At 44.2% G+C, this 27,580-nt stretch overlaps 1 protein-coding gene across 3 annotated transcripts in view; it reads right to left on the minus strand.

Moving 5' to 3' along the window:
• Positions 1–27,580, minus strand: part of PTPRM (protein tyrosine phosphatase, receptor type M) — a 466,311-nt gene that overhangs the window by 24,360 nt on the left and 414,371 nt on the right. For all 3 annotated transcript variants that reach the window (XM_006763285.2, XM_015563601.1, XM_006763284.2), the window contains 5 exons: positions 8,750–8,866; positions 4,258–4,412; positions 3,862–3,997; positions 1,536–1,685; positions 662–835 (listed from right to left, as the gene is read on the minus strand). In XM_006763285.2, the coding sequence (XP_006763348.1) occupies positions 662–835; positions 1,536–1,685; positions 3,862–3,997; positions 4,258–4,412; positions 8,750–8,866 (732 nt within the window). The remainder of the gene's footprint in view (positions 1–661; positions 836–1,535; positions 1,686–3,861; positions 3,998–4,257; positions 4,413–8,749; positions 8,867–27,580) is intronic.

A 27,580-nucleotide genomic window follows, 5' to 3' on the forward strand; every position in this document is an offset into this window, starting at 1 on the left:
ATCTTTCTTCTATCATTGACAGTCCCTCTAGGTTGTGGGCTGCTTGCCTGTGTTCCTGAGAAGCATCTACGGTACCAGTCTATAGAGTGTGTTTTCTTTAGTGAATTACCGGTATGTTTACCGGTAATAAACTTGCACTGTTTTATGTATATGTTTGATTACATACAGCCTTGTGACAGTTTTCCTGCATGTCATAAGCATTTGAATATAAATTAAAATGTTAAAATCAAATCTGATATTGTTTTACCTTTTATTTGGTGTGTGGAAGGTGTGCGGAAGAGGGGGTAGTCTTATACGGCGAGTATATAACAAACTCTGTATTTTGAGTGGAAATGTTAGGGGGTCGTCTTATACGCCCAGTCGTCTTATATGCCGGCAAATACGGTAAGTGCTTAGAGAGTAAATGGACATGATTCATTTACCAATACGTTAGGACTAGTAGTTTCTGAGAGACCAAGAATGTTTGCATTGACAGGAAAACATATATGGAGTCTGAAATGCACTTTGCAGAAAAAATAGTTTCTGTCTTTAAAAAAACAACACCCCAAAGAGCAAGGGCAGATGCGTCTAAGGAGACCCAGGCTGCACTTCGTCATTTCCCAGTTGCTACCCCTGGAGAAAAATCTCCCATTTCCTTCTGAGGGAAGGTAGGTGGGCTTACGTCCATGAGAGCAGCGTTGATGTAGTTGCTGCTCTCCCCGTCGATGGTGATGAGGAAAGGCAGGCAGCGGTCCGGAGGCAGGATGTCCATGCACCGGTTTTTCTCATGGTTCCGGGGCAGAAGCGCGATGCTACAGTCTTCCACACGCAGTGTCGGCGTGACCATGTTCAGGGTCTGTGTGATAGAATGCAGACGGTGAAGAAGACGCTGGATAGTACACTGTATTAATTCAGACTGTGGCACAGCCAAGTTTCCTACAGCTGAGTACAAGATCATCCCCTCCTCCACCTCCGCCATCGCCCCACTCACACAGCTACATTTTTATTTCTCTTTTCTCTCTTTGGATTTTGTCCATAGATAGTGCCCATCAGACATAAGGGCCATTGAGTCTAATGAGGGCTAGACATCTGGGCACTTGGGAGTAGGAGGTTGGGTAGAATTGGTCTAGAGCCAGGTACATTTAGATGGAACGTGAGGATGAACGCTTGCCTGGCAAGTACTCTGAATGCAGTACCTTGCTTGTTTGGGCTACACCCCAGGGCATTATGGGACTACCTAGTGTCTGCTTTTGAAGTGGGGAGATGGCACTGCTAGACCAGTGGTTCTCAAAAAGTAATTTTGCCCCCATGGGACACAGGCAATGTCCGCACACATTTCTGGTTGTCACAACTGATGTAGTGGAGGGCTTCTGGCATCCAATTGGTAGAGTCCAGGGATCCTACATGACAGCCCCACAGCAAAGAATTATCCAGACCCAAATATCAATATTGCTGAGGTTGAGGAACCCTGTGTTGCCTCAATGGTTCAAGATCTGACTTATATTTCTTGAGGAGCAAAGTCACAGCCACTCGCCTCTCCCTTTAGTGTGACTTACCCGGAATTCCTCTTTAATCTGGCTTGAATTTGTCTGTGGATCCAGTTTGTTCATGTCATAATACAGAGACCGAACTTGGGAAGCAGGGATGGAGGTGTCTCCACAAAGACAGGCTTCTAGGATGGCATCATGGATAAACACATATTGCTCCTGGTGAAGCAGAGGGGACTGGTTAGTAAGAGACACCAAGGTACCTGAGAGATTGAGATAGAGAAAGAGGGAAGACAGCCCCACATGGTCAAGGAAATGGACCAGTGTTCTGAGGCGAGAGATCCAGTGTGAGGACCTGACTGCTGGAGAGGGGTATTCCCCACGTGGCACAGCTGGCATGGTTACTGAAAGGCCATGCATGACAGTTTAATGGGAGGAAGAGACAAACAGGCTCAACCCTTTATATGGACTGATCAAAGCCTTACATGGACTGATTACAACCAATCAGACACTGATAAATACTAGAGCAAGCACTGTGATGCTAGAGTAACTATGGCTAAACTACTTCAGTAATTCTGATCCTACAGGTTTGAAACTCAGTATTTCAGATGAGGAAATGAGCAGAATCTTATCTATCCATGATAAAAAAAAGAGTTTGCCAACCAAATTAATAATGTAGAGAAGGTCTAGGGAAACTTGATATCACAGTGGAAAACCAGTTCTGAGCACTTAGCACTATTTCCTTTGAAATATTAATGAATGTGATAGTTACAAAAGTCCTTCTGTGTCCAGAGGAGGGCTCTTACTTATAGGTTACAAGTCCACAGTTTAAAAATGGGTCTTTAGCCTGGCCAGCATGGCTCAGTGGCTCAGATCGACCTATGAACCAGAAGGTCACGGCTCAATTCCTGATCATGGCATATGCCCGGGTTGAGGGCTCGATCATCAGTGTCGGACATGCAGGAAACAGCGAATCAATGATCCTCTCTCTCTTCATTGATGTTTCTATCTCTCTCTCCCTCTCCCTTCCTCTTGGAAATCAATAAAAATATTTTAAAAGTAATAAAAATGGGTCCTCTGAACTGGCACTGACTTTCTCTACAATTACTTACTGAAATTTTACCATACTTATTATCAACTTTTAAACACACGAGATGCAAATGAGTCTCATTACTTTTTACTTTAATTTCTATAAAAAACCAGGACTCTTAATTCTCAAAACAACCACTGCTATTCAACATCATCTCAAAAAAGAGGAGCAAGTGGAAAGTGGATGAGACCACTTTTGATCAACTGTAAAGTACATTAAAAATACATTATTGCCCTAGCTGGTTTGGCTCAGTGGATAGAGTGTAGGTCTGTAGACTGAAGGGTTCCAGGTTTGATTCCAGTCAAGGGCACATGCCTGGGTTGCAGGCTTAATCCTCAGTAGGGTGTACGCAGGAGGCAGCCGATCCATGATTCTCTCTCATCATTGATGTTTTTATCTCTTTCTCCCTCTCCCTTCCTCTCTGAAATCAATAAAAATTTATTTTAAAAAATACATTATCATTATTATCTTTAAAACAAAGAATTCCTACTCTAAAGAGAAAAAGACCAGGAACATAGCATTGAAAATTTCTGCTATTTTTTTTTTGTTAGCTAAAATAAATAAATAAGTAAGTAAGTAAATAAGTAAATAAATAAATAAATAAATAAGGTTTTCCAGTGCCTCGTGTAAACTTTATGCATGATCAAAATGTAATGGATTGTTCTTAGTTCTTCTTCTACTTCATGGATCATTTTCCAGGTGGCGAGTGTAATGCTTACTTAAAACAACCACGTATTAGTAAAAATATGCATTTCCTAGGAGTAGGATCTAATATTTTTCCTCAGAAGCTTAAATTCCTGATACACTTGAATTCTAGTTGATAGAAGTACTAGTTGGTACACAGTGCTTCTATAAAATGGGCAAATTCCCTCGATACCAGGCCACTGGGAAGAATTTTTAGGGACCAGGAAAGGAACAGAATGTACAACTGCCTGGCTGCTCTCAGGTGTGACCTTGCCCTGGTTACCGGCTAGTTTAAAGGCAGAATAAAAAGAAATGGAATTGGAAACCTGAAGCCTTAATGCAGAGACTCTCCTGGGCTCCATGAGCAGATTTAGGCTCATGGTTACAGAGTCTGTTACCTGTGAGACTTGTGGGCTTTTCTTGTTTGGTTATGAAAGGAAAGAGAAAAGGAAGAAGGGAGGAAGGAAAGAAAGGCTGCCAGCTGAGTCACTTTTTCTTTTAGGGAGTTTTGCAGAGAGAATTGCCAGTGTTTCTTTCCTCCTTGGCTTTGGGGGATAGGGATGCCCGAGAGGCCCAGGGGACCAGTCCAAGAACTGATGGGGACTGATGGGAGCACAGTACCTCCGTCTGCACCATGTTCACTCTCCGTGACCGCAGCTCCCGGACACAGTTATAGATGTCCACCACCCCTTCCCTTTCCGCCATGTCCAGCATGATGTCGATAACGATGAAACAGCCGGTCCTCCCGGCACCAGCACTGAATGGAGAGAGATGTCTGTTAGAGTAAGGAAAGGACCCCTGTGCAGCTGCTTCTTTAAAGAAAACATCCTGCTATGGTGAAATTCATATCACATAAAATGAATCATTTAAAGTGTACAAGCCAGTGGCATTTCACACCTTCCCAATGGTGTGCAACCATCACCTCCATTGGGTTCCAGAGCATTTTCACCACCCAAAGGAGACCCACACCCATTGCCCTCTGTGCGTCCTTCCAGAGGCTCTGGGCATGCTACTCACCTGCAGTGCACCACCAATGGGCCTGAGTTGGGCGGGCTCTTCGATTTGACCTGCCGGACAAATCCCAGCAGCCCTGTGGCATGGTAAGGGACCCCGTGATCGGGCCAGCCAGTGAAGTGAAACTGTCTGATCTCTCGGATTTCATGAACGCCCCTCTGCCATTCCCAGTCAGCACAATGCAGGGAAAGAACAAAGGAAAATACATGATGAGCAACCAGGAGAGAATCAGGTACCCCTCAGCAGCCAGTGAGCCTAGGGATAGAAACTCTGAGTTGCTGGGAAGAAGGTCATTCTTAGATTTTATACATACTTTGAAAACACAAGCAGGAAGATATTCGTCAGGTGGAAGGAGAGGTGATGTTTGGGGACAACACTAATAGACAGGTGCAATTCCAGCAAATGAATGGATGGATCTCTTTGAGTCCTTGAAATTCCTTTCCCAAAAAGTAGACTCAGTGAACAGTTTGTGTGTCACTTAGTTCCTAAGGGTGAGGTGTGTGTTCACAGAGAAAGAGGCACAGAACAGGGACCTGCGTGCTCAAGAGATCAGCTACTAAAATGCAAGACCCTTGTTCTCTCTTCTGTATTCTGGTTCCTTTGTCCCGGGCCCTTGAGCAGTGTACACACTGTGGATGCTTAGAGAATGTCACTGGAAGAATGAATGAGGACTACTCTCCAACTACATAGGCCAGAGAACTAATTTTCATTTGCAATTCATTTTGTTAGAGTTCTCTTTTTTAATTCAGGTAAACATTTAATCCATTCATCCATGCAGTGACCATCTAGTGAATGCAATGCTTCCTTCCGGTATGACCTTCAGTGTGGGGGACACAGAGGTATTCAGACAGTGCCTCCTGTGTTCAGGTTGTTGCAGCCGGCTTGTGGAAAACAGGTATATAAGCACATATATACCATGGAAATCACATTTTGCTAGAATTCTTTGTTGGATCAGTAAGTTGAAGTGGGAGAGTTGCCTGCCACTGAAGTGAAGGGAAGGCAGAAGAAAGGGACTTTAAGGTTTTGTTTTTTAAAAATTTACACTTGTTTTGAGAATATTTTAGTTGATGTATATCCATCGATTTTTTTTTCTAACCATGAGCCCATGTTGTAAGACTGTGTCTTAAAGCTGAAGTCTGTTTTGAAAACAACAACTACTTCCAGAATCAAGGCTGGGTGTAAATCTGGGGTTAAATTTAATTTTCTCCTGTCTCTCATTTAGTGACTATTTACCATTTCTGCGTTAGTCCCTGAGTTTGGTTTTATTTATCATAACATTAAGTACCCACTAACCTTAACACATTCACCATCAGTCATTGTTCACACATACTTACGAGCAGAGAAATTCAGAATTTTATGTGCTTTGAAAGATTGGAAGAGGCTAACAATTATAGATTTTCAGGTAAGACTTGCTTGCTATAAGTGTATCAATATGTCTTAGTTTAATAACCCACAAATGTTAAAGCTTTAGTACTCTTTGAAAATCATGCTATTCTTTAATGATGTTTAAGCATTAAGGTATTAAGCTATCAGAGTGTCACGAATAAAAACCAACACTGTTATCTGCTACATATGCTCTGTGACCCCAAAGTAACATTACAAGGTGGTTAGGAGCCCACATTTATTGCTGACACCATAGCCACTCCTAAAGTCTCCATTAGAAGACAAAGGGTTGAGCTGGGTCACTCTCCAGACCCTTAGAGAACTCCCCTAAGTATAACAACTGGGTCAGTGGTGGTCCCACACAGTGGGGATGCCTATAATACATATTTATTTATTCCAAGGACCACTGAAGGGCATTTCCCCCCATATACTGCCTTTTTTTCTTAATTTTCATTTTTTGAGAACTTCCCCTTCTAGCTTTGATAGATTTCAGCTCCAGCATCCCCAAGTCCCAAACTTCATCCATCATGAGATGGGCCCCCAACCAATCCCTTTAAAACTCACTTTTGGAACAAGATAAATGTCTTTTCCCCAAAAGAAACCTCCACCCTCTTATATGTTCAAGATTAGCAAAGGAAACTGCTTCTGAGTCAATTCATTTGGGGGTGAAATCCTGGATGTGATTAGTGATCACAACACAAATGATTCTCAACTTGATATCATTATGTTTTTGTTTATTTTTCATTATAACAAGTATTAATGCAACATAAAAAAGTAATATTCACTTCATTTTCCATGCAATTTAATGGAATTAAATTGTATGCCCAAGACATACAATAGTGCCTAGAACAAAGTGTGTACTTAATAAATATCTGTGCATTCTTTGTCTATGAGGCATTAGGTTCATATTCCCACTGCCTTCTCTGAACCCCAAACACCTCCTAGGTAGAGAGAATTCGGTGGCCACTGTCAGCTTCCTTTCTGCCAGGATAGACTGGGATAGATTCACCAGACAGCCGAGATCCACGGGGACTTTTCAGCTGTCTTCCTCCTGACACAGTGGACACTTCACCTTGCTTAATATCTGTTTAGCTTTGAGTCATCCGCTACGTGGGAGAGGATGACAGTCCCACGCAAAACAGGGTTTCATCAGTTTCAGATTGCAACGTGTTTGCTTGTTTTGTGGTGTGGAGCCCAAATCCATTTTCACCTTCGGTCCCTTGATGTAACATACTCTCAGAATTGCAGGACTCGCACAGTATATGACTGACTGTTTCCCCCTCTAATGAGAAAGTTTAAAATCTACAAGAAGTGCTCCATGCAAGTGCTAATGATTTGTTTTCCTTAAAGTTTCCAATTGCCCCGTTAGAAAATCATGGACAGGTCATTTTGATTTCCCTCAAAGCCTGAAAAATCTCCTCGTCCCTCCCTTCCACCACCTCTTTGCTAGTTGTCTGGTGACTAAAATAACTGGGTATTTCTAAAACATTTCTGTGTAACTGGGGACGTAGGAGAGTATAATAAGAGGTTAAAAAAAGAACAAAGAAACAAACAAACCCTTCCTTTAGCATCAGAGATGCCTTTTCAGCTTATTAGAGAGCTGACTACTGTTCAAAGGACTCCATGTTTAAGTGATGACTTTGGATGATTTTTTTAAAAAGAAAAAAATATTGAGGGTCTTTTATCGCTATCTGTTTCAATGCAGTAATTCATGAGCGCTCTTGCCAAGAGCTGTACAGAAATCCTCCCCCCAAACCTGCCTAAGATGGGGAAAAAAAACACACATCAAAGTGTGAGGTTCAGAACTTGAAGAATTGAGGCAACAAGAACTCCACGTTCTTTGAAGTCCCCAAGCCTCCTGCCTGCTTATTAAAAATGACAGGCTAAAAAAAAACAGTATGAGAAACAGACGAAAATAAAATCTTTTCAGTCTTGTGATTCTCTGACAAATATGAATTTGAAACCCAAGATAGGGAGTTCAAAACAAGAGTAAATGAGCCCGTACACAGATGCTGCAATTTCCTTAAAACTGGTCTTGCTAACCCTAAAAGGACGAATATAGAGTAGAGGAGAAGGCCAAGAGCCAACTGCCCAGCAGTCCACGGACAATCCAGGCCCTCTAAGAGGACCTGACAGTGTAAAAGGGCACCATCTTGCACTGAACAAATTGACAACAAAATGGCTATGGGCAGTGTGACAGTGCGGGGCTGAGTTCTGGAGAGTCAGCTCTTGACACAAAGTCTGTGGACCTCAGACACAACATCATGTGTCCCCTGCATCGGGGGCAAGATGAGGACTGGTAGGCAGAGTGTTTCTCAGCCACATCACCTCCACTTTCCCACAGCCTACCTGTGACACTTCTCTGGACGGACTGCAGTTTGCTTCACCACCGGCCCCTCCCTATGTCAGCAGAAAGAGGGGGGATAAGGAAATTCCCTGTTACGCCCTACAGTGCTTCCCGGAGAAGCCCCATCCATGCACGTGGGATGAGGCAGGGGAGAGCCAAGGTAGAGCACTCACGACCCAACACCAGCAAGTACAAAAGGCTGAAACCAGTATGGGAGTGAGGGTGAATGGGGGTGCTGGTTCATGCGAGGGTATCCTATGCTTCCAGGTAAGCCCCTTCGACCTGGAAGAACCTGGAAGATCCATCAGCCCATGTGAAACCAGAGGCCTGAAAAGTCTCAGGAAATGGAGGGATTCCAGGAGGAGTTAGGACCTGGGTCTCAACACAGATACTAACTCACTACAGGGAACCCACATGAACATACAACATGAAGGGAATTATTCAACTGTCAGTGAGTGGAGAGAGAGAGAGAGAGAGAGAGAGAGAGAGAGAGGCAAACAATATTCACCAGGTTAGAAAGAAAAAGGATACAGACAGAAAGTGTAACTGCAAAATATAGACTCTTATGAAATGGAAATGATTTGCTTCTAAGATGGAACTGAGCTGTTACAGAATCAAAGGGCGAGATGCAATCTTGAGAAATTACTAGACAGTGTCTACCTGCATTCAGGTGTGACCAGGTACAGATTAGCTTAGTAAGTTAACAAGGCTAGCACCACTAATGTCTGGCCATGGCTTTTCAAAGTCTGCAGTGTGGAAACTTACCTTTTCAACAGCAAATGTTCTTATTACATATTCTGCCAGTAGTTCTGTTTCTATTAAGGTAACTTTAATGTCTTTATATATCTCTGTGTCGTCTGGCCAGTATTTGCAGCATTTGACCTTTAGAAAACACAAAGGAAATAAAGGGTTTAGAGTTTGTTTTTTAGTTCCCCAAATGATGGGTCACAGTATGATTTACAGTATAAAATTTGCATGAAAACCAGAAGTTAAGCTGTACACTACAGAGCAAGGTTTATTTTCTTAGATCATGTATGCTTTTCTTCTCTCCCCAGAAGACAAAATGTGAGTTACAAAGGAGTAAAGGCTAGGAAAATGGTCTAAAGTTAACAGATCGTATTTATACTGCAAATATCCCAGTTACAGTAACCATTCATTTCCTGTTTATCTCAACCTAGGGAATGGCCTGGAAAAATAAACTATAAAAGGTAGTTTGCAATATGTCAGCTCTGAATTTTAAATTCCCTCCAGTTTCAGGAATCGATTGAACATTTTTGAGAAGGAGTGAGCAGGAAATCAAAGCCAACAGTAAGATCAGACATTTTTTTTTTCTGAAAAAGGAAGTAGCTATGTGGTTTTTCCAATTTAGAATTACAGATTCATTTTAAGCTGAGTAAAGTCAATACACAAACCTTGGCAAAATTTGAACACAGTCTTTCCGTATTACTGAAAGCCTCTAATCGGAGGGTTTTTCCGGTGGAAGAAATTTGTTAGACTTGACTCCTAGTAAATTTTTTTTTGGTCCTGTAGCTCTGGTAGTCATTAGCAAAGGCTTGGGATGAGGGGAGAGCAGGAGGAGTGAGCAGGAAATCAAAGCCAACAGTAAGATTAGAATTTTTTTTTTTCTGAAAAAGGAAGTAACTATGTCATTTTCCCAACTTAGAATTACAGTCATGGAGATGTCCTCAGGGCTCTGTCTGAGCCTCTGTGGCTCTGTCTTGAATTCCTGGCAGCTTCATCCACTCTTGTCACCACTTCTCCAGGATTAACTTCTGTGCCTCTGGCCCTATTCTCCAAGTGCTGAATTCGGTTTCTAACTTCTTTTGTGGGCATCTCTCTGGGAGGTCCTGCCAGCACCTCAAAGGCAATATGCCTAAAAGAGAATTCTTTGTCCCCCATCAACTACACTCCTGATTCCCTATGTTAAGATGCTACAATTTCTCCAGTTACCCAGGCACAACATCATGATTCTTTCTCCAAGACCCAACCAACTGCTAAGTGTAAGACATTTTTGAAGTATCTCTCTAATATGTTTTCCAATTTTCTATTCCCTTTGCCATCATCTTGTATCTGGCAACTTCCTGCATGAACATTCTATTCATACCAGCACCAGAAAGAACCTGCCAAAGGGTAAAGCCAGTGGCATTTACTTGCTCTGCTCAATAAACTTCTATTTCCAATAGAAACTACATATAACAGAAATTACACGTGGGCCCAGCATGTAAAGATCGTTTTTATTTGGCCACAACTACTGGGTTTATCCTTAGCTTTTACTACTCTCCTTTCCATCCACTATGTTCAGAGACAAGTAATTTACATGATCCCCAAACAGATCTCGTGATCCAGATTCCTACTCATGCCATTCCTTCTGTTTAGAATGTTCTCCTCACACCCATACACTCCCAGCTGAAAACTTTATCCTTTCTTCAAAGAATATCTCAAATGCCACACCCCTTCAAAGTCTAGACGGGAGTCTCTCTCTTTTTGATCCTCTGATGAAATGTGCATGTTTTGCTAGAATGCTTGATACCTGCCTATTACATGCCACCGTGTAAAGGCATGTGGTTGCTTATTTCTGTAAACCCTGCGATATCTCCTATTGGTCCCATAGACACTGAATGTCAATAGGTATGTGTAGAACTATATTTTATGGAGACAATGATAGGGTCAGTGCAGGAAGGAAAATCCCAGATTGGGAAAGTTTACAAAAAAGAAAGATGGTCTGAGGTGACCTTTCCCAGAATGCCAAGCACCTTGGTACTCTAATGCTTCCAATGTGGTACCGGCTGGCTGTTATCTCAGCTGCTTCCTTAAAAAACTTCCTGGCAGCCGATTCAGAGAGGTTTTAGATAAGCCCTACTACCTTTACTTGGCAAGATGTAGGCCAGACACTTCAGGAGTTGCAGATATAGTGCAGCATGGTCTCTGCCTTCAATAAATTTTTAGTTACCATTTTAGCTCCTCCCCCCAAATGGGAATATAATCTGTGACTTTAGAAAGTATAAATACTTATACATATTATGGTTTACATTATGGATCTAAAATATTTACATTATCGATCTAAACTATTCCAGTATAAGAGAGCTACAGGCAGGAGATCCAGAGGTTGCCCAAGGACCAGCCACGCCCCTATGGGACAGGTGAACCAGGGAAAGAAACCTGGACTGCTCGCTCCAAACACTTGGTCAGATGCTAACTTGGCGCTGCCGGTTGCTCTATAACAGTGGTTCTCAACCTTGGCTGCACATTAGAATCACCTGGGAATCTCTTTAAAATCCTGATTTCTGGGCCTCATCCTCCGGAAATTCTGTTTCTTTGTTATGGGTTGGGGCCACAACATTAGTAATAAAGAAACAGAATTTCTGGAGGATGAGGTCCAGAAATCAGGATTTTAAAGAGACTCCCAGGTGATCCTAATGTGCAGCCAAGGCTGAGAACCACTGCTCTATAATGAGCAGTAATTAGGAGAAAGGGAGCCTTGGGTTGCTTCCTTCCAGAACGTGTTTGTGGACAGAGCGTCTCCTGTGCAGAGCACCTGTGCAGGCGGACCCAGAAGAGGCCGACGAGCCATTTCCAACCCCGCCCTCTCCCTCTCATCTCCTGGAACATCCTGAAATGGTTCGCCACATCTGTTTTTAGCCTACTAAAACCTTTCTAAATTGGGTTCCTTTTAGTATCATTTTAACTGCTTGGATTTGTGTCAAGTTATAATTTTGCTTTTTAAAAAGAAAAGAAAAAGAGGAGGAGGAGGAGGAGGAGGAGGAGGGGGAGGGATGTATGCTTCTTTCTGGATGCAGACTTCCCATGCCTGGCTGTGAAGACCATGCAGAGGTGTGAAGACCGTGGCTCTGTGGCCCCTGTAGGAGCAGAACCAGACACTCCTCTCCTCAGATGGTGGCCAGGCTTGACTGTCTTCTGCAGCCCAGTGTTACCTGCACAATGTCCAGGAGAGGCTGTGCCTCCCACACATCCTAATCCTAAGGCAACAGCCTTCAGCCCCGAAAGTGAGGCTCTGATCAGGTTCAGTAGCTGGGTGCCCCGGAGCTGGGTCCATCGGGCCATCCGTCAGGAACCTGGTACGGAGCCTGCTGTGTGCCTCACAGCAGAAGGCTGCAGGATAGCAGGAGGTGGTCCCTGCCTCCAAAGGCGGGCTGGGGGGGGGGGGCGGCCATTGTTGGCTTTAAAGTGCACAAACATGAAACAGCACAGAAAGCAGAGTAACTGCAGGGTTTCTAGCGGCCTGAAAAAGTTCTCCAAGGTGGGTCATGTTAAACTGCAGCCCAGGAGACTCCCAGGTGAAGTCAGATGACCCCTGGCAGGCTGGAGCTGGAGCTCCCCAGGCTGGCAGCACATGACTGTGACCTTCAGAGCATCCTGCCTGGCTAGAGCTGTGGTTGTCAGGCTTCCGCAGGCAACAGAATGCCCTGCAGGGCTTGTTACCACACACCAGTGCCCACTCTAGGAGCTTGGTTTCGGTGGGTCTGAGGATGTGGGGCACCAGGTTTGCATTTCAACCCAGCTGCCAGGTGACGCCACTGGTCTGTGGACCACACTCTGAGTAGCAAGGATTTAGACAACACAACAGGACTGCAGAGTGGTCCTCCCTAAGGCTGATGTGAGCTTGGGTAAGTTACTTAAGTCTGCTTGAGGTTCTTCTTCTGTAAAGAGGAGGTGATTTTAGTTCTTCCTCAAAGCGATCTATGATTGAGTCAGGTGTTACCAAATTTGTCTGCACATAGAATCACATAGGGGCGGGTGGGAGTGTATTAAATTCCAAAGCCCAGGATACCCGCTAGGCCAATCTATACTAATAAAAGGGTAATATGCTAATTAGACTGGAGGTCTTCTGGACAACCATCTGATGTCCTTTCTGACAAAGCCAAACCTGGACGAAGCCGCCTGCTGGAGTCCCAGGCATCAGCATCTGTGGTTGGCTGTGGCCTGGGAGACGGAGAAACTGCCCACCCCAAGGTCCCAGGCGCCAGCACCTATGGCTGAGGCCTGGGTGAAGCCACCTGCCCACCATCCCCTGTGGCTGCAGCAGGCCCGGGCGAAGCCAGCTCGGGTCCTGGGTACCTATGGTGACCAGAGGGAGGGAATCCAGATCCCAGGTGCCTGTGGCCTGCTGGTGGAGGGAATCCTGGGTCCAGGGTGCAGGGCTGAGGCAGAGGTGGTTAGGGGCAATCAAGTCAGCAGGGGAACAGTTAGGGACGATCAGGCTGGCAGGCAGAAGCAGTTAGGGGCAATCAGGCAGGCAGGCGAGCAGTTATGAGCCAGCGGTTCTGGATTGTGAGAGGGGTGTCTGACTGCTGGTACTCCCCCAAGGGGTCCCAGATTGGAGAGGGTGCAGGCTGGGCTGAGGGACCCCCCGCCCCCCACCGTGCACAAATTTCCTGCACTGGGCCATTGGTTAAATCATACTTTCTGGGGTGAGACAGAGGTGTCCATAGTTTCCTGTAGCTCCTCAGGCGACTCCCAAGAACAGATAGATGAGTTTGGGAACCACTGGATTAAGTGATGGATTAAGTGAAACATCTGCCCCAGTGTAAGTGCTCACACAATGGAAATTCTTATTTTTATTAAATGATAACTTTGTGATCGGGACTCTAGGTGGCCACAGAACTTCAGAGGGCTAGGGGCCACTAAGGGGGTGGAGATGTGCAGCAGGGTTTTCTGGAGAAGGAAGAGGTTAACTGAGCATTGTGAACTGTGCATGGTTTATGGGGGTAGAGGGGGACCACAGGTGAAAACAAAACAAAGGGAAACACCCACCATTTCCTCTAAATCTCTTTCCTACAAACTTTACTCCAGGGATTGAGAAGACTTGGGAGAGTGGCCAGAAGGTCTGTTCTCCCATTAGGGTGGTTTGATGAGCATCCGTCAGAAATTAGGAAGTGCTGTTTGCGATTTGTGGGGAGGAAATTCATATCAAATGAAGCTGTGAGGCATCACAGAGACAGTTTCTGAACACTCGTTTCAAGGTCATTACAACTGCCACACATAGCCTTTCGCGCTTGGATTTTGCCATTTGGAGTCACTGCATTTGCACAACTGGGGCCTCATTTAGGGGCTCAGGGAGCCAAGTGACTGGTGTGAGACAGGAGAGCCGGTTCTGGCCAGGACTGCTCACCACCCCTTCATTCCTTCCATTTCCCCATGTCCTCAAATGAAGAAAGAAAAGACAGGCCCATGGAGGGAGAGTAACTTGTTTCAGGGAATAAGCTAGACGGTGTGGAAGGTGAGGTGGCAGAGCCAGGCGTGGCTCCGAGCACAGGGCATTTTGGGAGGATGGCACTCAAGGTGAAACATCCTTTCTTCAATCTAACCAGGTCTGGCCGGGTCTGGCTTCGGGAACAGATGCTAAGTAGGAAGCCTTAAAATGGCCGTAGCTTCCTTGCCCTTTTGGGGTGAGAGACAGTGTGTGGGGTGGGGGAGAGAAGAGTAGAAGCACAGTGAAACCATCACTCATTTTTTGTCACTGATCACAAATTGCTGTTTCTGCTGGTGTCTCCCCCGCCTCCCATCACCAACTCCACCAGTTGCAGGGAGGAGCCTGGGGCAGAACGTGAAGGTTTATGTGCAGGGGTCCAAGGATTAAGAAACCCATGGTCAAGAAGGATTAAGGAATTGAATGTTAGCTCTTCAGTTGGGGCCACCATAGTGTGATCTAATAAACATTACTTACTCTAAAGGGGTAGGAGGGAGAGGGAGGAAAGAAAGGCACTGTTAGGAGTTTTGATTCCGAAAGGGGTTTTCAACAGTCTCTCTCTCTCTCTCTCTCTCTTTCTTTCTCTCTCTCTCTCTCTCTCCTCCCCTTCTGTCTGTCTGCCTCTCTCTTCTAAAAAGAGTCATCCAGAAGGAGTGGCCACAGTTCTATTGATAGTTGTGTTCGGGGCCAGCTGAGCACAGCTTTGATGGAGATACTGGATAGTAAGGGCAAAGAGGCTGCTTGCTACTAAGTAAAGTTACCCAAGAACCCCAGCCAAGAGCAGCTGCCAGTGAGGTTTCCAAGAGAACAGATTTATTGTATCCATATTCTTTTTTTTTTTTTTACAGAGTTCTCACAGCAATAAAAACATTTCCTCATTTGAATATCCTGAAAATGCCCTAACTGGTTTGGCTCAGTGGATAGAGCGTTGGCCTGTGGACTGAAAGGTCCCAGGTTCGATTCCGGTCAAGGGCATGTACCTTGGTTGTGGGCACATCCCCAGTAGTAGGTGTGCAGGCGGCGGCTGATCGATGATTTTCTCTCATCGATGTTTCTAACTCTCTATCCCTCTCCCTTCCTCTCTCTAAAAAAATCAATAAAATATATTTAAAAAAAATAAATAAATATCCTGAAAAGATAGACTGCTTTGGTCTCTGTGCAATGAAGATGGAAGTGCATTTGCTCTATTTTTTGTTGTTACTGCTAACTTGTGAGTTATATCCTTGAGCCTCAGTTTTCATATCCTATATAATTAAAGGGTAATATGCAAATTGACCCTAACAGCAGACTGACCGGGACAACTGGTCACTATGATGCACACTGACCACCAGGGGGCAGATGCTCAATGCAGGAGCTGCCCCCTGGTGGTCAATGTGCTTCCACAGGGGGAGCACTGCTCAGCCAGAAGCAGGCTCATGGATGGCCAGCGCAGCAGTGGTAGCGGGAGCCACTCCAGCCTCCCAGTCAGTTGGACATCCCCCAGGGGTCCCAGACTATGAGAAGGTGCAGACCGGGCTAAGCGACACCCTCCCTCCCCCACCTGAGTGCATGAATTTTCATGCACCAGGCCTCTAGTATATAATATGGGTAATAGCACTGATTTCTTAGGGAGGGTGTAGAGATCAAATGAGATAAGATGTATAAAGACTTTGTGTAAGGACCTGGCTTATAATAGGTTTCCCAGCTCCTCCCTTCCAAACCTGTTTCATTTGGCCCTGGGGTCTCCCTTGGGCACCATCCTTAAAGCCTACTTCAATGCTGGCACAAAATCAAGAGCTTCTTCTGAAGGTCTGAGTAGCTTGAATTTGGGAAAATGCCGTACAGCCTGAGTAAATCAACTTCACACCACCAGGCTCCTGCTCCTGCCTGAAGTTCCTCCCACATGGTTTCTGATTTTCTGTCTGGTCTTCCAATTGCATCTATTGATTAATATTATTAATTGATGGACATATAATACTTACCATACCTACAATATATTATACAATATTTATAATAAACACAAGGTTTATTTCATATCTATAATATTTGTTTTCATCACCTGTAAAGAAACATGGCCTGACGCCTCTTGTGGAATTTAAACATCATGGTACAGACCACTCAAGAAGTTTATCTTGTTACTTTTCTCTCTCCTACCCAGCAAGGTCAGAGAGCATCAGCACTTCGAGGAAACACATTTTTCCAGGCAGCTTGTTCCCCACCTCAGCCAATAGATTTGGCTTTGACTTTTAGCCATTCCTCAAACTTAAGTCCTCTTGCCAAAGGCGGGAGATTGCCAACCACCGAGGACAATAAAACGTGTGTCGCGTATTCTAAAGATTATTCTGGAAGAAGAGTTTCGGAAATCTTTTGCGCAATGATAGCATTATCAGTATATGTAGATATACATTTGCTGAGGTACATCAGAGGCACTTAAGTGCTAAGGGTTCAGTTTCTATCTCATGGCAGACAGTCTGAAGCTAAAAGATGAAAACCCCATATTGGTTTTGAAATATCTATTTCCCCTTTACGTTTCACATTCCTTCTGTGGACACTTCTCCACTACAGGTCATAGGTCTCCTTTAGCTTTTCCCTGGCAGACTCTGCTTCTTTTTAGTAAGTTCTAGCAGGTAACCCAGTGACATCCTTGGTCGTTAACTCATCTTGTTACTATACTCACGACTGGCTATGTGAGCGGTCCACTTCTGTAATCCAGCAGCACCCCCACAATTTTCCAAGCAGGCTACCCAAACACATATTCCTTGATCCTGAGTTTTACAGGACGAGGAAGCAATGTACTCGACACCTTCCTGTCAGGTGTGAAGGGGGCTCTTGGATTTTTCATCAGAGAAGTATCCAAAGCCGCCCACATTCTCATCGCTAGAAACCCTGTCTCAGAGAAATGGGGCAGCAGCTTAAGCCATAAGATGTGGTCCTACACTGGTCTTCAACATATGGCAGAGACTACCAGAGAAAACATTCTGAGGCAGGGAATTCTGTTTGCCTGTTAGCCTAGCTAGCCAATTAAATTCTTCTTTACTTAAATTCCTTAATTAGTGAAACTGAAGTAGAGATACTGATGTCGTGCCATTTGGCTAATCTGAAAGGAGTTGTGTACAGACTATAAAACTACTCACTGGATTACTGTGACTCTTTGGCCCTCTTCTCCTGGGAAGCCCCCAGCATTTCCTCACATATTTACTTAGCCAGATAGCCTCAGGCCTTCAGGGAGAGGCAGAGAGCAAGGCCAAGGAAGCTGAATTTAGCAGATTTGGAAAGTAGAGAAGGAAAAACAGATTCCACTCAAGATGATACATCATTTACTGTTTTCCAACAAATTAGTCAAGGATAGGATATCCTTGGCATACCTATAGTGTGCCAAGTGAGGGAAATACCCAAATTTTCAAGAGCTCATGTGAGCAGAACAAAGGCCATACCATATTGCACCCAATTGCACCTCCAAGAAACTACAGATGTACGCTGCCTGAGTGGGTCCCAATCTGACTGCGACTATGCTTTAAACACTCTCAGGCTATGGCACATTTGTCCCAGGTGCACCTGTCCATCTGCTACACATGCGGGCCCCCTACTCTCTTACGCGCTTTATAGACACTAGGGCAGGTGACCACCTATATGTACCCCAAAGACAATGCAGATAAAGGTAGAGGTGACAGAATGAGACAGCCGAGGATCCAAGCCCAGGCCAGTAAAACAGCAAATACACAGGAAGTCCAGACAGAGATGAACATGAGGATTTTTCCAGGGCCAGGCAACTGCTGCAAAGCAGCAACAGTGTCTGTGAGGGCAAGCAGCGGCCTTGCCAATGTGACCATGAAGCGGGTGCTCCCACACCATCATCTCCATGGGCTCAGCTAGAGACTACTGCAGAGCTGGCCTGCATGCAGCGCGCAGCTCCCTAGGAGCCAGGAGAGCGTGTTCTGAGATACACGTGTTATTCAGACCTGCAAATCTGCTTTGATGCTGCAATACCCCACCACTATTGGCACAATTAGAGATGGCTGATATGAAAGTGACAGATGACTTACAGCACACAAAGAATGGTCTCCGAAGCCTATTTTATAATTCATCAATACTTGGGTAAAAAAATGACAGCTTTTTATTTATTTTTTATTTTTTTAAATATATTTTATTGATTTTTTACAGAGAGGAAGGGAGAGATATAGAGAGTTAGAAACATCGATGAGAGAGAAACATCGATCAGCTGCCTCCTGCACATCTCCCACTGGGGATGTGCCCGCAACCCAGGTACATGCCCTTGACCGGAATCGAACCCGGGACCTTTCAGTCCGCAGGCCGACGCTCTATCCATTGAGCCAAACCAGTTTCGGCAAAATGACAGCTTTTTAAGGAATTGCCAGGAACTTAATGCATAAGGGTTAACTAGGTGGGCTAACTATAAAGAGATTTCCGTCATATCAAGCAAAGCTGTAGTAATTTCACCCACACCCATAATGACCATGTTGTATATACACATGTGACTTTAGATTCCAGTCTGTTCACCCAATGAATCAGAAATCAAGGGAAGGAGACTGGTCAACAGGCATTTCCCTTGTACGAAATAAGTTATTTCCATTAGCTTATGTGCTCTTTTGTAATTATTCTTCCAACTCTTCAGAAACATTCACTGAACACTGTCTAATACTTTCTATGTGTCCAGCCTTCTGGGACTCACAGATGAAATAACCTAGCCTTGACTCACAGAGGCCTCTGGTCCAGGAGGGGAGGGCAAAATGGTTCCCAAAGGTGTTTTGTTCCTTCTTGTCTGCAACTCTAAGTCCTGCCTCTATATTTGGGTTGTAAATGTCTTGAATGCAGGGATCCCCTCTCTGTTTTTCTGGCCCTCCCTGATAGGAAGTCAAGAGGTCACCTGATAACTGGCTAACTAGTGTCACGTGTACCAGGAGAGCCACAGAAAAATGAACAGACTCCGAGGGGTTAAGTCTCTAACACTGACAACAGCAGTGACACAGGAGATGTGAGGAAAAGCTATGAGACTGATGCTGTCTTCCCCCAGGAAATTCATTAACTCACTGTGACAACTCATGTGGAATTCAGAAAAGAGGGAGACAATGGTCTGCACTCAGAACAAATAGCACTTTGCTGTTCCCAACAAGGAAAGAGCCCTTCTAAATGCGCAAGGATGTGTGAGCAAGGGAGCGTGTGTGTGTGTGTGTGTGTGATGCACACACACGGTAAGAACCTTTTATCAGGTACAGAAAATGTGATGCAAGGATGTGTGAGCAAGGGAGCTCGTGTGTGTGTGTGTGTGTGTGTGTGATGCACACATGTGGTAAGAACCTTTTATCAGGTACAGAAAATGTGGAAATTGAAAGGAATGTAGTCTGGTTGCCCATGTGAGCAAATGTGAGGCAGAGGAATAGTTAGCCTTAACAAATGCATGTATGTTACACACACACACACACACACACACACACACACCCCACATTTATTTGCAGGGACACTGTCAGAACATTTTACAGAAGTTGGGATTAGCATTACAGATACGAAATTTTAAATAAGAAACCCCATTACTTTAAGCTTTAAAATGCAGTATTTAGTAATTAACTTAAAATACTTAAGCCTTCAGTCAGATTGAAGAATGAAGTTATGTGGTTTTCTCTTTGCTTTATTTTGAAAGTATTTGTTTGCCTTTAGTCTCACATTTTTCAAAATCACCACCCAGTTTGGTAGTCAATGAAGTGTTTCCTACTGAAATGAATCTGTTTTACAATTGTGTCTGTTTTTGCCTGTTCTTCACACCACAGTTTACCTTTCAATTAAATAGATTTGCGATCCAAATTGGATTGATGGACACTAAGTAATGATGATGACTCTCTACTGATTTTGGGGTGTGTGTGAAAGAAGTTTTCTGTGCACAAGGAGGTCTTCTAGATGCAAGAGCCACACTTGCAGTTACACAGAACACGATGGGTATACAGAGCCATCGTTATTAGATGATTGGGAGAGTTCTCCAAAGAGGCCCTGTTCTCCCCAAGGACCCTCCTGGCAGCGGGCAGGAAGCAGGTGCGGTACTGCTGATCATTGGTTACAGACACAGAAAAGTGCTGGGAAAGTAAGATTGCTTTGTGGTGCCAGCTGATAAACCAGTGAATTGTTATAAGCAATTTTGAGAACTTTGGAAAAGAAGATATTTTCTCAAAATCATAACTTACTGTAGTCAGATTAGCTCATTTTCAAAGGAAGGTCTATAAATTATAGACTGAGCATCGTTTACGGTCCGTATAAATGAAATATAGATAGAACACCGACAGAATTCATCTTGCTGGTACCTAATCACACACTGCAATATTCTGCTCTAGATTTTCTATAAAATGTGTTTAAATAGTGCAGAAGAAATAAAAGTGGACGGCTTCTCGTAAGGAAAGGACATGCATGTCTTTTTACTGACTTATGCCCTTTAGAAAATCCAGATTCCATGGTTTTTCCCCACAGCTGATATTCAGAGCAGACACAGGGAGTGCCAGGAGGGTCCGGAGGCCACGTGCATTAGACGTGTCTGGGCTGCAGATGTGTCTGTTATTTAAATGGAAACAACAAATAGAAATTCTTCATATAAACATGGAATTTAAGGGTTCATTCAGCCAATTTCCATTCATTTTGGGATGTGTAAACTAAGGCTTGGAAGTGAGAGTTCACTTAGAAATGCCTACACTCAGCCTGGGTTGTGGTGACCGGTCCCCCTCAGAGTCAGTTCTGTGAGGACTCTGGCTACTGTTGTCCCAGGACTCCCATCCCCCGGTCCGGCTGCCATCGACTGAGTCTTGGTTGCATCGTCCCCTATTCTTATCTCTAAGAGATGAGCAGGCCAGCTCCCGCTCCTGGCTAACCCTTCACCTGTGTTCTTGACGCCTCCATCATATAGCTATTTCCCCAAGTCTCAGCCCACGGCACTGCTTTTTCTTTTCCAGGAAACTGAGGTTGTCAGGAGAGGGTGCCATTCCAAGTGTGTTGTTCCTTTGTTTTGGTTACATTGATTTAACTGCTTCCTCACCTGTCTCTGTTCTCCAGGCTCCGAGAGATGTTGTCTCTGATGAGGCTGAACTACAGATTTGCACTCTTCCTCCGTGGAAAATACCCGCTCAGCGGTCCGCCTTCTAAGAAGTTAATCTCTCCCTTTCTCCTGATTCTTTCTGTAGCACATACAGTTTTCAAAGGTCTCCCACCTTTAAAATATCCTTTGAGTGTAAATACTTCTCTGTTTATTTCTCTCTCTTCCTTTCTCAGCTAAGCTTCTGATAAGATTGAACTCAGTCTACTCATTCGTGTTTTCTACTCTTGCCTTGACCCTACCGACTGCTTTCTGTCCCACCATTCGGAGTGAATGCTGGTTGTTAACTGGTCACTCAACATCCCTTCATCCATTCATCCATCCTAATATGTCCTTGATGTCCTTTTGGGAACTACTTCTTCCCCAAGGGGTAGCTTATCAATTAGGGGCCCTGGAGAGCAAGGGAATAGCACATGAAGCAATCAGGGGGAGTGAGATGCTCTGTTCTGAACCCTGAACACATTGAGAAAGCCTGGGAATTGTTGGTGCTCATACTCTCTTCATCAGCACCATGACCAGACTGTCTGGCTGTGAGGCCCGCCCACTCACTGGCCCTCTGGAGTTGGTGTCTTTTCCCTTATCTGTTTGCAAGCCTTATTCTTCACATCAAGAATGTGAGCTCCTATTTCTTCTAATAAATTCCCCTTTGCCTTAAATTAGCCTGAGTTGATTTCTGTTGAATACAATCAAAGAACTCGGATAAGTCATTCCTCTGAAACTACTCAGGCAAAGATTACCAATGACCTTTTCCATGTAAAATCCAATGACTATTAAGATTAGATTAGATCAGCAACACTAATTAGAACATATAGTTCGCCAGCTTAATGCCTTCTATTATAACAAACAGGCACACGACCCACTTCCTGTGTCTACCTTTCCTTACTCCTAGAATGGCATTTCAAACCTCCATTGATAAAGCCTCAACCAGCTTTTCGGCCTCCGAGTTCACTTCCCCCTCAACTCTCCAACACAGCCTCACCAGGCCACTGGCTCTCTCCCCATATTGCCATTTACTCTCCCTTCTCTGTCCCCCCTACACCCACTCCCTAAGGCAGTGGTTCTTAACCTGTGGATCGTGACCCCTTTGGCGGTCGAACGACCCTTTCACAGGGGTCGCCTAAGACCATCCTGCATATCAGATATTTACATGACGATTCATAACAGTAGCAACATTACAGTTATGAAGTAGCAACGAAAATAATTTTATGGTTGGGTCACAACATGAGGAACTGTATTTAAAAGGCCAGAAGGTTGAGAGCCACTGCCCTAAGGGGTTATTGTCTCATTCTTGCTATTTAAAGTTCTTTTATTAAGGTCCAGCTCCTCACCACATTCTCCATGAACTCCTCTGAGATTCCCTCTGGCAGAACTGGTCCCTTCACTACAGTTGTCATCATTCTGACCGACATGTATTACAGTGAGCTGTTTAAGTGATTACCTAGTACCATATTCTATGTTCTTTGAGGACAAATGAAATATAAATATCTTGGGATTTCTTAGTGCCAGTGATACAGTAAGTGTATCATTAAATGTTAAAAAGGTATTAAAAAGCCTATTTTGAGTTAATTTGTCAACAAGACAAATCAGGCTCTGAGGTTGATTTTCCAACTTTTTACAGAGGGAAACCGAGACCTTTGAGCAGAGACAATCTCAAAGGGAGTCATCTCTTCCGGAAGAGCCTGCTGCCATAAAAGGCTCTGTATAGCGCCCCTCTCCTACTGCTGACAGCTGTTAGTGTCTTGTTTATCAGGTGATATGCTGGGGGGAGGTGATGAGAAGTATGGCAGTACCTGGGTGGGAATTATGGAGGAGGGACAGTTTGAATCAGTTACAGTAATATGATTGTTGAAATGGTTGGCAGTAGATTGAAATGCAGAGGAATGTTTATTGAACAAGTATCTATACTAATAAAAGGGTAATAAGCTAATTACACCAGGTTGACCAGACATCTTCTAGTCATCCGGTCCTCCTTCCAGACAAAGCCACAGTGGCGGCGGGGGCCAAAGCAGAGGCAGTTAGGGGCGATCAGGTCAGCAGGGGAGGGAGGTTAGGGGCAATCAGGCAGGCAGAAGGGTTAGGGGTGATCAGGCAGGTGAGCGGTGAGGAGCCAGTGGTCTTGGATTGTGAGAGGGATGTCCGAGGGGTCCCAGATTGGAGAGGATGCAGGCTGGGCTGAGGGACCGTCCCCCTCGCCCCTCCTGTGCACAATTTTAGTGCACTGAGCCTCTAGTAAATTAACAAGAGTTAGGGCTATAATTACCCAGGTCAAAAAAAGATCCATCTTAAAAATCTAGTTCATTAAAAAAGATCTATCAAAGGTATTAGTGACAGTTCAAGAGAGGAAAATTTCGGCAATGTCTATGAAAAGAATCTGTCTCTTCCCTTCATTATAGGTTTGATTCTTACAACTTGGAAATATTTTGCAGAAAATATTATTTTGTACTGTTAGGCATTACCTACACTATTCCTACTGTTAAGCAGTATTTCCACATTTTATAAACCTGGCCTCTTTCTTGCTTGCTTCTCCCATTGCTCCTGGATCTGGTGGCTTTTGTAGAAAAGCAGATGTTCTTTGTTGCATGTGAAAGGGGCACTTGGAATCTTAATATACTTCCCTTGCATGTGAATTAGAAAGTTAATTGATGTGTAGTGTTCATCTTAAACTTTTTTCTTTCATTACTCTTTTAGTGACAAATGTTAGGAAAGGAGTTATGCCAACCTCTTTGGGTGGGTAAAAATCTTTAAAGCATCCATTTAAGTGGTTGCCTCCAATCCTCTATATTGATAGAGGTTAACATCTCAGTCCCTACTTCTTTTAGCTCCCCAAACACTTTGTCACCTGTTATAAAAACTATTCATAGCAACTCCGCAATAATTCTCCTACATGACTATGAGAGCTTATTTGGATTTTTAACACACAGTCACATTCTAATGAGGTCTTCATAAAACTGACTAAATATGTTTAGAAATCATTAGCTTAAATTACCAGTGCAAAATCTCCTTTGGGAGTCCTGCCGATTTGGTTATAAGACTTTTGGCAGATGGATTAGTTCAACACAACAGAGTTTGTGCATCCCCACACCGACTGTGTAGGTGGGAGTGCCTGGGAAACTGGCGGCTGGATGGAAAGTTAAATGTCCCTCAGGTGGGTTCATTACAGAGGGAAAACAATCACAGCACATTCCAGTGCAATTTCAATGCCAGGTGTGCAGCCTTCGGCAGGTGCCAGGGAAACTGACAAGGGTCCCATCCCAGAACACACGGGCTGAAAGGGGATGCTCAGTGGTGACAAGGAAGTCTTAGATAATGACAGGCCCTGGCAGATGCGCCGGGGACCCTGCTGGAGGGAAGTGCAGCGTTGGTGTCTTCTGCACCAGGTGCTGCGACAGGGAAGGGCTCCCAGTGGCTCAGACACCGGCAATTACTGCCGCCTGCTGCAGACTGCTTCAGGGCAGAAAGCAGGGGGAAGCGGTTCCCAGCTCTGACTAATGAATCGGCAGCAAGTCTGTGTAAACAAACAGGCATCCAGCTCACTCATGCCTAATGCATGAAGGACACACCATGTGCAGTCAACATGTAAGTAGGTAGTGGTTGCCCTGGAAAACCATGTCATTTTGATTTCTTCGGTGGTTTGTCCCTGTTGTTTTTAAGCATGGAAAACGGGAAGTCGTCTCTAGACAAGTAGGCAGCATTCACAATGGGAAAAGGTCTGCACCTGGTCCTGGAGGCAATGCGACCTCCGGTCAGAACCTCCAAATCATGCCAGACATTTCAAGGGCAGATGCCATTAAATTCATGACTAACTGAAGACAGGCCCGTGCAAGGGGCTGATGGTAATGAGGTGGGGACTCCTCAGAGCTTACCACGTCTCCACAAACCTGGTAAGGATTTAGAAGGATTAATAAAAATAAATAAATAAGTGTATGGGCTGCCATTTATGGATACAGCTGAAACCTAGGCACCCTCTCCCCTTCAGCTGCACACTTTTAGCTGGAGTTTCTATGGTTATTTGTCAGAAGGAATAGTTCCCATCAAAATAAAATCACCAGTCACCACCCTGCATGGGACTGTCTAAGCGATGGAAGGAACAGGGACACACCACTGCTGCATGGCTTTCTTTTTAGATTTAAAAAATTTATTGTTGATATTACAGAGGGAAGAGATATATCAATCAATTGCCTCCTATATGTGCCCTGCCCAGGAACCAAACCCGCGATGACCTTCCTGCGCACCAGACAGCGCTCCAACCAACTGAGCCATGTGGCCAGGGCAGCAGGGCTTTTTATTTTTCATGTTTCTAAAGTCAGGTAACTAAACCTGAACCCTGGCTCTCTGCTAAAGGTGCCATGTCCAAGAGATGGGGGGCTTGACTGTAGGAGGGTCTTTGTATTTTTCTTGCACAATCTTCTTTTGACTTTTTAGCCAAAGACTATGCTGTCCTCATCATCTTCCCTTAAAGAAAAAAAGGTTTATTGTATGGGAATAGCTTACCTCCTAAAACAGAGTCTGGAGACAGTGTACTTTGGAATTCCAATTAGGCAACAAATACATGTGTGCCATTATATTTTTAAAAAATCCAGTAGTAGTTATTTTTCATGACTTTTTACTTTTCAAAATAATTCACCTTGGGATTATTTTAAGTAAGTTCAGATGCAAATAAGGAATATTTGGAGGTGGTGGGGAACAGTTATTGTGAAAGCACAGTACTGCGAGAACAGTCCCCAGGTATCTTTCTTGTTAGCGGACGTAGGCAGTCAACAAATATTTGTGAAATGAAAGAAGGATTCGGAATTCATCACACATATCAGGGGAAGACACCCAAGTGCATGAAAACAGATACAGTATTGAGTTTAACTGGCCATAGTTCATCTCATTTATGCTAATTACTCTCTGACATTACGTTGGTCAAATTCCCATTCATTCATTTCCTTGGGCATTTACTGAGTGCCCAGAGGAAGAGACCAAAATTCCTAAGGCTGTCTCTGTCCTTACAGGAGCTTCTTTCTGGCGGAGTTGGTAGTTTTTGTTTCTAGTAGTCATTACTCACTGCTTTCATAGCTAAAGAAGGTAGATTTGGAGTGGGAAATAAAGAATTATAAACACCATTGTAGGTCTTAGGTTTGTTGGAAAGATAAGGGTTATATTAATACCTATATTTATTAAGTCTTCAAAATGGGGCAGGAACTCTCCTAACCACCTGACATATAGAAACTCATTTAATCTTTAAAAGAACCTTATACAGCAGGTGCCGAGGGGAAAGGCCGGGGGTTGAGGGGGAGGAGAGGCTCAGTGACCTGTTTTAGGCCAGACACACAGGGAGCATGGCTGCCCCAGACTCTAGGCCAGCCTTGGTCTCACTGCCTCCCAGCAGAGAGGGGACTGAAAGACATGAATGGCTTTCACACTTTTAGTACCTAAAATATTGCATTGTAAGTTTTTATCCTTTTTACGCCTTTTTATTAAATTTATTATTGGGGTGACCTTGGTTAATAAGATTATATAGATTGCAAGCATGCATTAACCTTTTTGTCCCTTTGATGCATTCTTTTTAAAAAAAGGGTCATATGCTAAGTGAAATAAGCCAGTCAGAGAAAGACAAGTACCACATGATCTCACTCATATGTGGAATTTAATCAACAAACTGAACTGACAAGCAAAATAGAGACAGTCTCATAGTTATAGAGCAGGCAGACAGTTGTGTGTGTGTGTGGGGGGGGGAGGTGTGTTGGGGAGAGTGGAGGGACTGAGCAAAAAGAAAAGAGAAAGAACTCATGGACACGGACAACAGTGTGGTGACTGCAGAAGGGAGGGGGCGGGTGGGTGGTAGTGCAGGAGAGTGTAGGGGAGATAAATGGTGATGGGGAAAAAATACAATAAAATAAAGAAAAAAAAGCCAGCATTTTCTTGATTTTTGAGCAGCTGGCACTATGCTGTGACCCTTCGTAAGAGGGTGTTGTGCTAGATGGATATACAGTTGGCATTTTTACTTTCCTGAGATAAAGGCCTGAACCTCCTCAAACAAAAAGAAATATTTTCCCCCATATTATATATATATATATATAAAATCAACATGTATATTATTGATTTCAGAGAGAAAGGGAGAGGGAGAGAGAGATAGAAACATCAATGATGAGAAAGAATCATTGATCGGCTGCCCTCTGCATGCCCCCTAATGGGGATCAAGCCCAAAACCCAGGCATGTGCCCTTGACTGGAATTGAGCCCAGGACCCTTCAGTCTGAAGGCCGATGCTCTATCCACTGAGCCAAACCAGCTAGGGTTATTTTGTTTTTTTATCTGGTATTCATATTTGGGTGGTTTTT

Source organism: Myotis davidii, unplaced genomic scaffold (genome assembly GCF_000327345.1).
Source record: "Myotis davidii unplaced genomic scaffold, ASM32734v1 scaffold78, whole genome shotgun sequence".
Taxonomy (NCBI): Eukaryota; Metazoa; Chordata; class Mammalia; order Chiroptera; family Vespertilionidae; genus Myotis; species Myotis davidii.